The sequence below is a fragment of the Scardinius erythrophthalmus genome (genome assembly GCF_964197995.2).
Source record: "Scardinius erythrophthalmus genome assembly, chromosome: 1".
NCBI lineage: Eukaryota > Metazoa > Chordata > Actinopteri > Cypriniformes > Leuciscidae > Scardinius > Scardinius erythrophthalmus.
The window spans coordinates 31854559-31872667 of record NC_138221.1 but is presented as its reverse complement, the minus strand read 5'-3'; the positions used below and the strand labels follow the sequence as shown (position 1 = coordinate 31872667).

General features: G+C 34.0%; 1 protein-coding gene across 1 annotated transcript; it reads right to left on the bottom strand.

The window, feature by feature from the left end:
• Positions 1-843: 843 nt before the first annotated feature.
• LOC308692002 (butyrophilin subfamily 1 member A1-like) lies at positions 844-14927 on the bottom strand. Its single transcript, XM_081367667.1, has 8 exons — positions 14794-14927; positions 14304-14377; positions 13833-14180; positions 13471-13737; positions 7552-7659; positions 4896-4934; positions 4205-4231; positions 844-2178 (listed from the first exon to the last, which is right to left on the bottom strand). The coding sequence occupies exons 2-8, from the start codon at positions 14359-14361 to the stop codon at positions 1637-1639; spliced, it is 1389 nt and encodes a 462-aa protein (XP_081223793.1). The 5' UTR covers positions 14362-14377; positions 14794-14927; the 3' UTR covers positions 844-1636.
• Positions 14928-18109: the final 3182 nt, after the last annotated feature.

Below are 18109 nucleotides of genomic sequence, written 5' to 3'. Positions count from 1 at the left end.
CTTGACGTCCAACCCGGACCAGTTTGCATCTGTTTGCATCGTGGGATTCTGTGCAATTACAGCTAAGCTGTTGCTTTATACACACACTACCTGGGTAGTAGTAGAAAAAGGCCTTAAACACAATTAACTTTACACACACACCCATTTTCCAAGGAACGAGGAGAACTTTGGACATTTTATTTTATTTTTTTATTTTTCCTTTTATTCTCAGACTTTGTGTACACAACCTGGACTAAATACTGCTTTTCCCTTTGTCAGAGTGTTGTGACGAGTCCTGAAAATATTTTGTTTTTTTTTATTTCATTTGTTCTATGTACAATTAATGTGCTGGCTGTTGCTGATCTACACTATTTGGCCTAAACTTAATTTCTATCCTCCCAAGAGTCGAACCTAGTCCTAAATATTCAGTGATACAACCCTTATGGTATTTGGTTGACTTTGACAGTGTTACATCATGCTGACGTATGTCACAAACTCTGGCGACGGCGAGGCGGACTAGTCGGATTCTGCATTCGGAAACAGTGGCTCTCCACCAACTGCGCTGATCTAAAGCATGATGGTAAACGACTTGCTGACGACAAAGCCTAATGTTCATTGGTTTAAACAGCCATGATGTATTGTTCTCTTTTAAAATGTTTGATTTTAAAACTCTGATATCATGTTTTATGTGTATAAATGATGTGTGAATATTCCCAAATATTCTCCATATGGGTTATTTGATTGTTAAATATAAAAAATATTTTTAAAAAAGCCTGTAATTAAAATAAAAAGGATTTATAAACACTTCTTTCGTAGGGAAATAAATAACAGTACTTTGAGTGTCTTGTTCATTATGTTTATTTTAATATAAAAGCAACAGAACTTAAACTGCGTCATCAACACCGTACATGAGTGTGAATCCCGCGATATCCGTCCACTACAGACATTATTAACTCAGAACACACATTATTATGACTCATTTAGTCCTTCAAGAGCTTGACAGTAAATATCAGCTGTAAATACAATGGCTCAGACTGATAACATCTCAATATTCTGTTTGATAGAACAATAAAAACAGGGTTGGAAAGACATTAAAATGTTCTTTTTGGGTGAACGATATCCATCATAATAATAAAAGAATGGAAATAAAGAATACAAGTGATTACTTAAGAATACATTAATAAACAAACTCATCTATTTATCTGTGTCCAAAATCTAATCAGTTAGGATCAGAAGTTTGGACTCTTTACGCTATCCACATATAAGTCATGAAAACTGAATAACACAAATGGCATTGTGGGAATGATGTAGTGTGCAAAACGTTACACACATGAAAATGTCTTATATTTGATCTTGTTCTTTGATTCCAGCTTTACTCAATCTGGACATTCATCGACAAACACCAAACACTACTGAGGGAGGAACAGTGAACTGTGCGATCAGCACTTCATGATGACTTTCATTCACTATCTAGTGGAGATGAGGAGGTGCTGATGGAGAACAGTGATCAGATGAACCCCTCACACACACTTCTGTGTCCACATTTCTGAATAATAGTTCATATTTGTGGCTATTACACTCATTATATTGTATTTCCTTCTATTTCACGTGATCATGTAAATAAATTCAATTAATAAAGAAAAATCAAATAAAGTCATTAATAATCATCACAGATAATCAGTGGTGTGGAGTTTTCATTCGTCCATTTCCACATATACTCCAAACCAACACATGGATAGAGTTTTTCATTAAAAGACTGATGAGTGTAAGTGTAGATATGAGACATGGACTTCACATCATAAAAGGAGACGAGACCCTCCTCATAATTCACAAACACACCGACCCTCTGAGGCTTCACTCTCAGAGAAAGAAGGACAGTTGGAGACTCAAGAGCCCAATACTTCTTATGTCTCCGTCTCACAGTCCAGTATCCTTTCACAGGACTCAGACCGAGCCTGCCGCTCCTGTTACTGGATTCTCTGGCCACTCCTAAATCCCACTCAGTTTGATCCTTCACCTTCACCTCAAAGTAAAAACACCCTGAGGAGAATCCGTCCTTCCCGAGAACACCAAGATAACAATCAAACCTGTCTTTTCCCCCATCCTCTCCTATCAGTTTGTTCCCATATTTCACTTGTTTCCCATCATGAGACACGATGAGACGTGGATGAGCCGTATCAGCATCCAGAATCACATTCACTGTTGAAAATATTGAAAATTCTGCTTTACAGTTGAGCAAATGATAAAATAAATAATTAAATTTTATAATTAGAAATCATGGTAGCTTTGGTGGTTGTTATGGTGTTCTCTGTGGTTATTAGGGTGTTGCTAGGCAGTTGCTATAGTTTCTTATACATTGTAAAAATGAATATGCTATATCTAATCCATACAATTGTGGCAACAGATTACAAGCAATATTATTAATTAAATTTAACAAATTAGAATTGAGTAATAATTAATCAAATTAATAAAGTAAACCTAAATCGGTAAATTAGGTTCCCAAGTAAATTGGGATCTATATGAGTTCAGAGATTCAGGTCAAATGATTGTGAAATAATGATTATGTTAAAACATAACAAACACCATCAGATCACCTTTTCTCTTTGAGAAACTTTTTCCCGTTCATCTGACTGATATAACTCAGGTACAGCAGCCAAACAAAATCTAAAGTAAATGATTAAGGGTCAAGAGCCCAACTAAAACAAACACTGATCACCATAATGGTGACTTGTATTTACAGTTTTCTCCTTCAGTGATTCTGCTTGTTAACATCAAGTGTCTTCAATGTTGGCAATACAAAAATTTAATACAAATTTTACTCATTTTAAATGGTTAACTTTTAAGGAATTAATTTGATTATTACTCAATTCTAATTTGTTCAATTTAATTAATAATATTGCTTGTAATCTGTTGCCACAATTTTATTGATTAGATATAGCGTATTCATTTTTACAGTGTAGTTTTTAGCATGTTTTAACACATAGCTAGCTGATGCTAACATGATTTAGCATTTTGTTAACTTGATGCTAGCACATTTTGACTTGTTTGTATCATGTTTTAATAATTAGTATTTTTAGCATGTCATTATTAGCATGTAGCTACTCACTGTTAGCATGTGCAGCATGTGTTATAAGTTCTGCTTGCTAGCATGAGTCAAAGAGCTTGTGCTCATCTCTATAGGACATCCTGATGCAGAGATACAGGTCTTGTTAAACCAGGGGTGTCCAAACTCAGTCCAGCAGATTCTGTTTAGCTTTAACTTTTCTCCACACGCCTGCCTGGAAGTGTGTAGTATGTCTTGTAAGACCTTGATTATCTGGTTCAGGTGTGTTTAATTGGGGTTGGTGCTGAACTCTGCAGGACTGGACACCCGTGTTATATGGTTTCTAGGGTACTCTGGTTGGTTGCTAGGGAGTGGCTTGGCAGCTGCCAGTGATGATGAAACTCCTAAGGCAAGCATGTTTGTCAGAATGAATTATGTAAACCAAGCACTATCACTTTATGATATTCAGATTTGAAGATATTGCTCTTTGGGTTTGGGTTGCTAGGATTCTTGACCATGGTTGCTAGGACGGGGGTAGGAAGTGTTCAAGGTGATTCGTGATTGGCTGTTTGCTGCACAGAGTCAAACGAGCCCACCCTGATGTTTCTATGACACTTCACAAGATATCTCATTTAATCTTTTTGATTGGAAGTCTATGGAACTTGTTACTAGGGTGCTCTGAATGGTTGCTAGGGCTTGACTGCTTGATGATCCTGAGAGACTGATTGGTTGCCTGAGTGAAATGAGCCCTGCCTCCTTGTCTCTTACGTTCAATCCAAAATTCGGTTACACTATTTTAAGGTGTCATTGTTACAGTGTAATTCTATAATTAAGTAATATTACTTATTTATATTATATTACTTATTAATATTAGTACTACATGTACTAATAGAGTTATGGTAGGATTAGGATTTGGTTGAGGGTTAGTTGCATGTAATAATGGATAATTTACTCTTATTATGGTAAGTACATGTAACATATGTAACAAGGACGCTGTAAAATAACTTGTTTCCCAAAACTCTTATGCAAGAATAGTAGGGATTTCACCCTTGATCATGAATCATTTGATAGCATTTATGCAGTGCATTATACCAAAAACATTAACAATAATAATAATAAATGAATAAATGTTTGACATGATGATGAATTTAAAATAAATGCTTATGAATAGATTTTACTCACCTGTGTGTGTTCTTAAACGTGAGACAGCTATATGAAACAGAAAGTATGAAGTTATAAAGTGTTCATAACAGAATTCATCTTTAGATCAATAATGAGATCAATCATTTTAATCACTGCTTGAAGAGCAACAAAATCCTAGAAGACTTAACACAGTTTATACTCTATATCCTATAATAAAATATAATGAATAGTATAGACATATATGAATGCACAGTGTATTAATTCATTGTTTTGCAAAATAATTCAAAAGTAATTAATATTTTAATAAAAAGCATATAAACAGATAATCTTCTGACTTCGTAAAAGCTGATCATGTTCTAAAGAAAATTCAGAAATAGAAGAGAAAATAACATTATAGATCTACTGTACTGCAGAATCAAATTTGCTGCATTATTTTCCTGTTATCTCTGTAAAGCTGCTGTGAAACAATCTGTATTGTAAAAAGCACTATAAATAAAGATTGAAATTACAAACACGTTACAATCATTAGTTGTGTTTATAGTGTTAACATCACACAAGTACATCAGTGACTGAATAAATATACTGTACATAAACAACTGATAACCATTTATAGGACCCACGATATACACAAAACTAAATGAATACACACAGTCTGTTAAGTAGATATTTTATGGCTGTAAACAGACTTTAAATGAGCAATTAATTAATAACTTAATAAAGACAGATTCACCATGTTGTATTCGGCTCTTCTCTTCCTGTTGATTGTGTGCTGAAGAAAATTCAGGATAAAGACAAGAGACTTTAGAATTCAGACAACATAAGCATTAATAACATATAATTTCTGATTGAGGAAAAATAGCTACAAATTACAGGAGATATGCAAGTATGTGAATGCATATGTTAATTAAATATTCTATGGATAAAAAAAAAAACGACTTGGCATTAATACTGAATTAAATTATTTAATAGATGTTGTATTTTCCTGTGCTCATTCTGTAGTTGTTTGTGTGCTGAAGAAAATTCAGGATAAATATGTAAAGAAGAGAAAACAGCATGAAATATATAGCTTATATACATACATTTCCTTCCATAGTGTTTGAGACAAAGACATTTTCCACAGTTCTTCACATCATCAATGAACATGAGTGAGCCAATATCTTCTTACATGCACTGCACTGTCAACACTTTACTTAACTTCTTTTTACATGGACTCAGTTAAGCTGTATTTATAGTATTTTCAACTAGTTTTCTATACCAAAGTTCATGTTCATTTCACCTTATTTGGCTTATTTTCTTAGTCCAACCAAACAAATAATTATTTTATTTCAGTTGTTTTTTATATAAATTGTACATGATTATTTTAATATATTATATTATATTCAAATATAAACTCCATGCTGGTGGAACGCTCTCTCTCATCCGGAATGCAGAATCCCTGACAACCTTCAAAAGACAGTTGAAAACGCATCTCTTCCGTGAGCACTTAACCGCATAAAAAAAATAAATAAAAAAAAAAATCCTCCCCCTTTCACTCTAAAACCTCACTTATCGGGCTTATGCTACTCTGAATAATGCCTGAACTTCGTATTTTGAGCACTTCTTGCGTTGTTTTTGCTTCTTCATGATGACTCGCTTAATCTAGTCTTAATTTGTAAGTCGCTTTGGATAAAAGTGTCTGCTAAATGATAAATGTAAATGTAAATCAAACCAAATCAATTAATAAATCTGTGAAGATTTCAGCAGAGGATCTGATTAAACAACTCCACAAACAGCATTGCCAGCTTCACTTAATACTAACCAGATTGACTTTCCACAAGTGAACTTTCTAAGTGAAAACTATCATTGAGAATCACACAGCTAACAAAAAAACATTTGAATCTCAACAATGGTGATCAATCAACAAAAAGCTTCATGCTGCAGTGCATTCTGGGTGCACCCATCAAAACTCATCCATGGATGCCAGCATGCACTGTGACATGAATTTTAGCAGCTTGTTTTGTGATGTTTGGAGATGACCTGTTCATCTGAATATCCTGTTGATTGTCATCATTGTTGAGGTTTGTATGAAGAGTGTTGATGTCTAAGTGTGTTTAAATGCCCAGTTTAAATTTGTTGCACAAAAGATGTTGTTTCAGATAATCGAGTGTAAATGCATTATTTATCGTTCTATCACAGCTGAACTAGTTTAGCTAAAACAAAAAAGCATTTTTACAGTACAGTAGTGTATCGACCTCACTACTACTGCATTTGCTTTGAAACAGTGATTTAAATACTGTATAATAAGCATTTGAATGTCATAAAAGCAGACAACTCCAGCTGATCTACTGTACTTTGTCAATGTGTTCTCAATACAACGCTACTGCAATTGCATGGTGAAACAGAATTCATTAGAAAAAAAGTCAAGGGTCAAGTGCTCAACTACAGCAAACAATAATCACTATGGTGACCTCAAATTAGAAATTGACTGCCTTAAGATGGCCAATTGCCATTTAAGTTTTTAAACTAATATTTATAGTGTGCTAGTTTTGTGAGCATATTAATGCCGTGAATTAAAAAAAATGTAAATCCACAAAAAAACTCTTATAGTAAAGTGAACCAAATTAAACAAAAACATTACAACAAGAAAAATCAATTTATAATCTCTTCAGATAACTGCTTGCTAACAACAGCACACATGCATGAACTAATATAATTAGCGAACAGCGTATCACTGCGTCAGCAACTACACAGTTATTGGTTTAAATAAAGCAACAGGCAAAATAACATCAGTGTTTCATGATCTTCTGCTGGACTGAAGCACAGGCTCTACTCTTAAACACAATGACCCACAAAACTCAGACAACAGAAACCCTTTAAATCCCAACAGAACATTAATGAGTAAATGAGATAATTAAGTGCTGTTAACAAGCAGAATCACTGAAGGAAAGAGAAACAACAAAACAGAAAAGAGAAGAGATGAGCAGAAACACAAGAACTACAACTGACTTCCAGCCTTTACACATCATTACATTTATTACTAACCAGTTTGACTATTTCTGTTTTACGTCAGAAGCTCTTGAGAAAAAGCTGAGGTTTAAATATTGACTTTTAATTGAAAATGTTCAGTTCAGCTCGTGACCCTTGACTTTTTAACATCATGTTTTTCTCTGGCTGCTTTGACTGTGTTTATAAGGGACTTAAGGCAGAAAAGAGAGAAAATGTGATCAGTGAATGCTGATTGTTATGAATTCATATAATCATCTTGTGTTCTCTTGATTCATTGTTGATGTCTGTCTCTAAGTGATGCAGATGTTCAGAAATAGAAATGAGTTAAAATAAAAAAAAATCCCCAGACTGCCTTATTTATTTACATAAAACATAAAATAACAAGAAAACAAGAACTTTACCTCTTTTTTTATGAGCGAACGCAGCTATCAGTATTCCAGCAATCACAACGAGCACAACAAAAACTGAACTCAGGATGACTGACGTCCTCCAAGAAATAAATCTATTATCTGCAAAACAAATCAGTAAATAAGCACATTGTGTAAATCAAACATATTTTTACAGGTGTTTATATAATGTTCAGTTCTGAATGGCACAAACACATTTGTATCAATAATGTTTATACAAAACTCTATTATAAACCTAATGCTAATTGCACACTGTAAGACCTTACTAGGTTTTTTTACAGTAAAATACTGGCAACACTGTTGACTTTTTAACATTAGTTTCTCTCTTGCTGCTTGAACTGTGTTTTTGCAGGTCACACTTGTGCATACACACATGGTTAGTGAATGATTGCAGTTATATTGATTATGATGCCAAAATCATCATATAGTCTGTTCAATCACTAACCTCCTTCAGAGTTTAATCCTGTATCAAAAGTGTTACATTAAACTGCAGCAATGAGTTACAATAATGATTTTTTTTAGCACATCACGCACAACCCAAAAAAACAAAGCTACACTAGAGGGAAATGTCAAAACGTCATACTGTGTTGTAATAAAAAGCGTCTAGGTTACGACCTCTGTTCCCTGAGAACAGGGAATGAGACACTGCATTGATGACGATATGGGGAACACCCTCCATGTAAACCGGTGTTTGAAAAGCTGTACAATCTCGGCAATAGAATTTGACTGGTGACAGCCTATGACACGACTAGTGCGACTCCGAAGAATTAAAGAGGCGCCTAGAGAACATTGTTCCCCAATAGCATCATCGAAGCAGTGCAAGTTCCCTTTTGAAAGGGAAGAGTTACTTTTTTAACAGAGGTTAATTTTGCTTTAATATAAAAATAAACTCCTCTTTTTCCCCTTTCACAGACACTGTGATCAAACAATTTCCAACACGTCTGAGGTGCAAGCACTGATTCGAAGGAAATGCAACAATAAGGCAAACTCAAAGACCAATTAGTAACAGTACTGTAACTGTTTGCAGCTATTAATGATTGCACTTTATTGACTAGTTAGGTTTATTGAAGTTATTTTTTTTGTTGTTGTTTATAATACCTCTGCAGATCACTGTATTTTGTTAATGTATTTTTTTTACAGTTTACATATGCTGCTGTACTGATGTACACTGGGTAATACATTGAAGTTTACTAGCTTTCAAAGTGTGTGTTTTATACAATTTTTTTTATGTGTGTTTTAATACACCATTAACATATTTAATTGTTTTATAAAGGTACTGTTCACAGTATTAAAACATATTTGAAATGATTTACTATATAAAAAAATGTGAGCAATACATAAATATGATTTGTATATATTATATATTCTTAAATTTTAAATAATTTAAGTGTATTTAAAATGCAATAAAGATGGGTTCAATTGTACTAAAAGGGGTAACAAAATAAAATAAATTAAAGCCTAAATAGTATGTTAAAAGCGTATTTTAGTTCATCTTCAGTGTGTCTCAAAATAGCACAGTTGAGTACACTAAGATGATCTTAAGTTTATATTAAGCAGTACTAAAGGTAAGCTTTTAGTATATTAAGTGCAAAATAAGTATGTCGAAAATAGAGCACTTTAAGTACATTATGGAAGTGTATTATGGAAGTGTAATAAGATGTATTTTAGTGCACTTTTTTTAATCTAGGAATACATTATAAGTATAATTTGTATATAATTACAAATTATTATTATTATAATTTAAATAGTTTATTATTGTATTTAAAGATGGTTTCAATTATACTAAAACTGGTAACGAAATACATTTGTTGAAAATATGAAATAGTATATTAAAAATACACTTCAGTTTATCTTCAGTGTGTCTCAAAAAAGCACAATTGAGTACACTAAGATGATCTTAAGTTTATATTAAGCAGTACTAAAGGTAAGCTTTTAGTATATTAAGTGCAAAATAAGTGTGTCGAAAATAGAGCACTTTAAGTACATTATGGAAGTGTATTATGGAAGTGTAATAAAATGTATTTTAGTGCACTTTTTTAATCTAGGAATACATTCTAAGTATAATTTGTATATAATTTAATATTATTATTATTATAATTTAAATAGTTTATTATTGTATTTAAAGATGATTTCAATAATACTTAAAGTGGTAACAAAATACATTTTTTAAAAATATGAAATGGTATATTAAAAATACACTTAAATTCATCTTCAGTGTGTCTCAAAAAAGCACAATTGAGTACACTAAGATGATTTTAAGTTTATATTAAGCAGTACTAAAGATGAGCTTTTAGTATATTAAGTGCAAAATAAGTGTGTCGAAAATAGAGCACTTTAAGTACGTTATGAAAGTGTATTATGGAAGTGTACTAAGTGCACTTAAATAAAATGTATTTTAGTACACTTTTTTTTCACCTGGGCTGTCTTGTAGATGAGCAACACAGAGATATCACAAATTAGCATGTGAATCTCAACAATGGTGGCAATATTTCTTTATTTTTTTTTTATTCATGCAGCAGTGCATGCTGGGAGTTTTATTCTATCCTGGAACTCAGCATGTATTGTGACATGAAACTTTTGATTGTCACCATTGTTGAGATTCATATGATGATTGTTGATGCCTGTGTGTGTCTGAGTTAAGCAGGAATTCAAAATGTTTTAATGCACTATAAGATTTCAATATCTTTCAGAATAACTGGTTACAGAAATATTGCTGTATTTCATGTTGTAGATTAACAGATGTACGATAAATATTAAATACCCATAAATTCAAAGCTCATACACAGGCTATGATCAGAGAATCAGACATCAGTCCGGGATGAATATGGCATCACCTCAACAGTCCAAAACACCTGATCATCTTTCTCTTGGCTTTTTCTTGCCATAACAAATGTGTTTTATAAACACACAGTTTAAGCAGAGAAAAACTAATGTTATAAAGTCAAGGGTCAAGAGACTAAAACAAATACTGATCTCCATCATGGTGACAACAAACTTAATTATTTTCATTAAAATATCAACAACTAAATATCTGTTAAAGCAGGGCTACGTAGTTTCGGGATTTCTTCGCTGTATTCTCGCTTTTTGCTCGCAGGTTTCTCTCTAGAGCTCCCCCCACAGCTTCGGAATAGATATTTGACAACACTGTTGTAAAAACTCGTTGGTGATTCTCAGACACCAGAGGCTATAGATCAACGACATCAAAGCAGATGGGACATTCTTTAAAACGTCTTCTTCATTCGGGTTCGAACAGCGTGAGGGAGCGCAATAATGACAGCATGTTAGCAGATTCCTTTTGGCCGTAAAGCAATTGTTTACATCGCGAGACCTGATATCACGCGAGACTTCCTGACGCGGCGGCCGGCGGCCCGCCGGCTCAAAGTTGCAAGAGCGTATTTTCACGGGCACCAGGGGGGTGCGAAACGACCACCATTCAACCCGAAATAAGTAATATAACCATTCCAATGACTCCGAAGCTGTTCAGTTAAGGTAAAAAAAGTTACTTAGTTCACCTTTAATTCTCAGCAAGAACTTTTGTACATGTATGAAATAATGTAGAAGAGACTGTAGATGGTTCGCACTCTGAAAAACTAGACAAAGTCTTTAACAAAAAGAATCAATTATTTTAATAGAGCAAGAGCAGACGTTTCAGCCATCCAGCTATTCTCAATGCTCATAATGAATGAGTATGAAATAATGAAATAATGTTAAACTGGTTTGTAAACTGGTTTCACACTCGGTGGCTGGAAGTCAGTTCTTGTTTTCTCTTTTTTCTCTTCTTGTTTCTCTGTCCTTTAGTGATTCTGCTTATCAGGTGTTCATCAGTTTCTCAATTCACTAACTTCTTTTCATTCAAGTGGACTATATTAGTGAACTAAAGTAGGGAACAGTGATTGAGGGTACACTGTCAGAAATAGGGGTACAGCAGGAGTCCATTTCTGTCCCCCAAGGTACATATATGTACCTTTTTGAGGGTCACCTTTTTATGTCCCCAAGCATTAAAAGGTACAAATATATACCGTTTCTTTTAAAGGTTACGGTACAATATCAAAAGACAGCCTCTGCTAAGTAATTTTTTTTTTTTTTTTTTTTTTAAGGTTTTAATGATACCTTAATCATTTAAGGTATATTTTAACTTATCACTATATTTGAGTAGCCTTGAAATAAAGGAAATAAAAATTTTGTAAGTCAATTTACTGATATTAAATACTGATAAATATTAAACACAGCAAAAACTCCAGTGTTAAATGAACTCTCTGGGAGTTTATTTGGCTCCAGACTCAAGAGTGTTAAAGTGTTAAAATATGAATGTTAAATAACAATCAAGATTGTTAAAGTTAATGATCTAATTAAGTGATTAACTGAGTGATGATTGACCATTATTGAAGACACCTGATGTTAACAAGCAGACTCACTGAAGGAGAAAATATAATTTTTTAAGACACCGTTATAGTGATCAGTGTTTGCTTGAGTTGGGCTCTTGACCCTTAAACTGTTAACATTAGATTTTGCTTGGTTGTTGTATCTGAGTTATAACTGTCAGATGAACAAAGAGAAAAGTTGATCAGGTGGTGTTGGTTATGTTTTGACATAATCATAAATTGTCTGAATCACTGAACTCATTTAAAGTCTAATCTGTGACTTAAATGTTTATTGTTGATCACAGCATCACTGTGATACTATAGCATAAGATCCAGAAGTTTTGAAATAATCTAAAGGATTTCTTAAAAGTTGTTCTGATAAAACAAATCTTTCTTTTAGGCACACACATACATCAAGATTCAGTATATGAATCTCAACAATGGTGACAAAAAGAATATTCAATTAGGGAAAGGAAATAACATAGACAATTCAGATCATAATTTATTCATACCGCAATGCATGATGGGAGCCATGAATGAGTTTTGATTGGTGGCAGCCACTGCAACATGCTTTATTATTGTCACCATTGTTGAGATTCACAGGCTGATTATTGATGTCAGTGTGTCTACATAGAGGACTTTTCAAAGTCTTTTGATCAGAACAACTTATACGAATATTTAGATTATATTGAATATGCTGAATATCTTTTGCTGTAGAATCACAGTGATGTCGTAATCCACAATAAACATTTAAGTCTGAGATTAGACTTTAAATGAGTTCAGTGATTCAGGTCAAATTATGATGATGTCAAAACATAACCAGCACCACCTGATCAACTTTTCTCTTTGTTCATCTGGCAGTTATAACTCAGACACAACAGCCAAACAAAATCTAAAGTTAATGATTTAAGGGCCAAGAGCCCAACTAAAGCAAACACTGATCTCCATAACGGTGGCTTAAAAAAATATATTTTCTTCTTCAGTGATTCTGCTTGTTAACATCAGGTGTCTTCAATAATGCTCAATCATCACTCAATGAATCACTTAATTATCTCATTAACTTTAACACTCTTGAGTCTGGAGTCATATAAACTCCCAGGAGAGTTCAATTAACACTGGAGTGTTTGCTGTTGGACCTCAAGGTATGTATCTCCTTGATCATATGTAACTTTTTGAGGATCAAAAAGCATTAAAAGTTACATATATGTACAGTTTCCTTTAAAGGTTAAGGTACAATATTGTACCCTTGAGGGTACAGCCCCAGTGACAAGCCATTGTACCCCTAAAGGTACAATTATGTACTTTATTTTCTGAGAGTGTATAGGGTGTGATTGTGAAAAGAGCCTCTGAGTGTTGATTTTGAGCGCTGTTAATTCACAGTATATTCCTGTAATCTATTTTTGTTTTTTACGGTATATTACTGTTTTAATGGAAAATGATATTGTCAGAATTTGGCCTTTTTTTACAGCAAGGGTTAACAGTGCAGACTATGCTGAATTAAAAATATCATGTGAACACAGACAAGTACATTAACAGATGTATCAGTACTTACTTGTGTTAATCAGTGTCTCCAGCATGTGATGTCTCAGTTTGACTCTGCAGTGAATCTTGCCACTGTGATAAACAATGATGGTGTGTTTGACACTGAATCTGTCTGAGTTTCTGTGTGTCTCTGTAGTTTCTGAACTCAAACTGACTCCTTCACTGTCCAGCCACTCAAGATCAGGTTCAGGATACCAACCTTCAGATTCACACTGTAGATGAAGCCCTCCTGAACGATCAAACCCATCTACAGTGATCACTGGAGGACTTCCTACAGCTGCAAATCAACAAGAACAGTCTGTTGTTATTCTGGCTTTTTTGAGTTAGTTTGTTCTGTGAAAAGAGCATGCTAGTTATCACTGGTTTCCTCACCTTCAACTCTGACATCAACAGTGGCGTCATCATACCAGGATTTAGACTGAATAAAACACTTATAATGTCCTTCATCAGAGACTCGGACTGTTGAGAGTTTGAGTGATGCGTTTCCTCTCTGTAGTTCTTGATGGATCAGTTTTGTTCTTCCTCTGTAGGACTGAATCTGATCTGTGTTTCTGTCTTCATGATCATCATAGAGATGCACTGAGTCTCTCAGATCAGGTCTAAACCACTCCACTCTCATGTCCACAACACTGATGCTGGGTTTGACTGAACAGGGCAGAGTCACATCTTCACCAGCTACAGCAAATACAGGATCTGGAGGTCCCACTACTTCATACTGCTCTGTTACAAGAGAAAGAGCAGATCTGAACTACACATCCTAAAGGTTTTTACCCTGATGTTGTTCCAGACGAACAGTACTGTGCTATAAATATAAAGTATTATTCACAATGATGAATAAATTACCTGATCTTGAATCTGTAATTCCACTAACAAGCAGGAGAGTCAAACAAATGAACTTCATCTCTGAGACACAGATGCTAAAAAAGAAAATATGAAAAAAGAGAAAACATTACAGAAAAGTGTGTCAGCATACGTGCTTTTTGCCTTAGACTAATACTTACACTAAACCTTCTGTCCAAAAGCAAGATAGACATGTACAATCACTTTCTGTTTGTGGAAAACCGGTTAAACAGGATCAAGACAAAGCAGGATATAAATACACAATAAGTATCTACATGTAGAACTTATAAATACATATAAACACATGTTGAAAGTTGTTGAATCAGGATTTCATTTTCAAAAATGCAAATATATCTATAATTTTGATTCAAAAACCTTGAATTTATTTACAAGATTAACTATTACATTAAACCTGTTGAACTCAAACATGCTCCTCAAATCACACTCATGTCAGACTTCAGGTAAATGTGTTTCTGATTCTTCCATGACTTACCTTCAACTCAACATTCACTGTGTTCTCAAGAGAGTCTTAATAAATTGTGTCCATATGAACGTTTAGTACGATTGTAAGGAGATCATTCCTGGTTTATTTCCACTTTTATAACACCTGAACAGACACAGTCCCTCCCATCATTTAGGCTGATAAACCAGATTCTTCTGTCACACAGACTGACATTCCTCACTTTAATCTGATTTGAAATATGGCAGACATGTTACATGGAATTAAACAAAAAAGTGAACACAGATGTGGATGATGACACAATATACACATCCACAAATATAGGGAGAACTGTGACCCCACTACTGACAATATACCAGAAATACATTTCAAAAAACAGTTAATATCACATATAAAATTTATTCTTGAGATAAATAAAAAAACATCATTATAATATAAATCTCATATAACATTTCATGCAAATTTAAATGAAATAAAATAATAGAGAAAAAAAAGGAGACAAAGAATCACAAAGTTTAAAAAAAAAATGAATTGATATTGATATTGAATTGATAGATTCTAAAGTCATTAGTTTGCAAATCGTCACATAAGTTTAGTGTATTTATTGGTTTGCTGGTGCCAGTCTTTCTGTCTCATCACATTAAAAAAAACCTAAAGGTGAACTCAAGTCATTTAATTCTCATTGAAAACGTTTTGTTTAAAATCATGTACTCCCACATTGACTCAAATCAGTGGACTAATTATTTATATTTTCAACAAATCAGCGGACTAATTGTTTATATGTTCAACAAATCAGTGGACTAATTGTTTATATGTTCAACAAATCAGTGGACTAATTGTTTATATGTTCAACAAATCAGTGGACTAATTGTTTATATTTTCAACAAATCAGTGGACTAATTGTTTATATGTTCAACAAATCAGTGGACTAATTGTTTATATGTTCAACAAATCAGTGGACTAATTGTTTATATGTTCAACAAATCAGTGGACTAATTGTTTATATGTTCAACAAATCAGTGGACTAATTGTTTATATTTTCAACAAATCATGACCGACTAGAACAGAGCATTTCTACAATGGCTTTCTTGCATAATGTCACTGATGATGATTCATGCCATTAGACGTCATTTACAACACAACATAAAAATTACTGTGTGCATCTTTAATATCTCTGCTTATGCACCATAGTTTACAAATTTATTATTCGAACTAGCATATGGTATTTGCTGTTTCTCATTGGTCTTTCTCACATCATAACTTTTGGCTTCAAAAAACAGTGGAATATTATGGGTGAGTTGTATGTGATGATGACAAAACATCCAGTTTTTATTTTCTTATTTAAAGCATAATCTTGACAAATTTATGTTTAAAGGAGACCTAGTATCATATTTTCCAAAGTTGGTCTATTAGAATAGGTGTTTATACTTGAATGTTTAAAAAATATATTTATATTTTACACATTTTTCACTGTTTTGGCATTATGTTGGAATTGGTAAACAAGCAAAATCAATGTTGTACATTACTGACAGAAATTACTATATATTTTTTACTATTGCTATACTATTATTATTTAGATGTTTATGCTACTGTAGCCTACAGTTGCATGAATAATGTTATGTGATTAGTAATCTAAAATTTTGTCAGTAGTGGCGGCAAGTCTTAATAAGTGAGTCAAAGAATCTGTTTCGGTATATGGGTCTGTGTGTTCATTTTTGCGTGTTTTCCTTGTGTTTGTCATTGGCTTGATTTGCTGTCAGCGCTGCTATGTAACTTGGCGAGTTAATTTGTGGTTAAAAAGTATATAAATGTTTGTTTTTGTTTTTCAGAAAACGACAGACTGTTTTGCTAGATAAGACCCTTATTCTTCAGCTGGGGTCGTGTAGAGCCTTTAAAGTTGCATTGAAACTGCAAATTGGGCCTTCAACCGTTGGACCCCATTGAAGTCCACTATATGGAGAAAATTTTAATTCTGAAGTGAACTAATATTTTAAGTCTTAAAGTAAATACCATTTGCTTCTGTCATGCTGATTTTGCGATCAATCTAGTTTTCAGTCAACTGGTGAAATGGTGAGTTTGTGTGGTTGTTCTGGAGGCTTGTTAAGGGCGAGTTTTAGGGTAGTGCTGCAGGGCTACCGGCCCGACAGCAGAAACGCACCTTGATTTTGGGCGAGAGGCTGCTCACTGCAGAGCTAATGGGTGGAGCTTGACGTCTAGCTAGAAGGTTCAACCAAACCCTAACTCTACCGATAACCCTATCACTGAATATAACTCCACCATTAGATCCACAGAGATAGAGCTGGTCAGCTGGACAAGGTCAAACTCCACCCATCAAGCCCTGGTAAGCTACTCCCTGTTCGCCAGCCGATGGTGCTTGATCCCCGTTTAATGTAAACTGCAGGCTCCCGTAAGAATGTCATAAACTAACATTAACTAAGATTAATGACTACTGAAATTTTCAGAGAGGCTAGCAATAACAATATATTGAAAGGATTAGATCCCACCCTCCCTTGAGAGCATCTCCAGACACTCCTCCTTCAAAACACATGAACACACACAGCAGGAAGCAAACAACAGCATCACAGAGACACCGTTAAACCTTATCTCTACCTCGAGTCTCAAAGCACATTACATTACAGTAATAATGAACATACAGAGCACTGACCTGTACCATCTGACTGATGCAGATTCATATCGCCGTTGATAGTGTTGATATAGAAACACATACATTCGAGTCACGCTTAGAGTATAAAGTCACAGGTTTCCATCTCTTCCAAATGACATTAGTTATGGCGTGAACACAGCATAAGCTTGTTGTTTTAGTTCAGGAGGAACTGTAAAAGGTGGCTGCTGTTTTGGTTGCGACGCCCTGTGACTGACGTCTGTCTAACATCTGTCTCTCTTCATGAAACGTGCTGATGACGGGTGATGTCTGCGCGAGCAGGTGCGCCAAGATATGGAAATACATATGTTGACTGGCAGGTAGGACATTGTATCATTGCATTCTGACCGAACATTTTATGGTCCTACGGCTTACTACAAATACGATATAAATATACAAAGACTTCAGATGCAAAAGACTCTAAGTGCCATCTGAAATTTTCTTCTAGAATGATCATTTTTATCAAGCTCGTATATTTAAGTTCAGTAATTTCACTTAAATGACAATTTATCATTTAAGTGAAATTACTGAACTTAAATATACGAGCTTGATAAAAATGATCATTCTAGAAGAAAATTTCAGATGGCACTTAGAGTCTTTTGCATCTGAACTCTTCATATGTTATTTTATATAGCCTAGCCTATATATATACATTTAGAACACTTAACTTAGTGATTGCTATCAGGA

Coding starts and splice junctions, on each gene's coding strand:
- LOC308692002 (XM_081367667.1), bottom strand. CDS start 14,361: ATGAAGTTCATTTGTTTGACTCTCCTGCTTGTTAGTGGAATTACAGAT. Junction 13,738..13,832: donor TGTTGATGTCAGAGTTGAAG/GTGAGGAAACCA, acceptor GTTGATTTGCAG/CTGTAGGAAGTCCTCCAGTG. Junction 7,660..13,470: donor GGAGACACTGATTAACACAA/GTAAGTACTGAT, acceptor TTTGTTTTGCAG/ATAATAGATTTATTTCTTGG.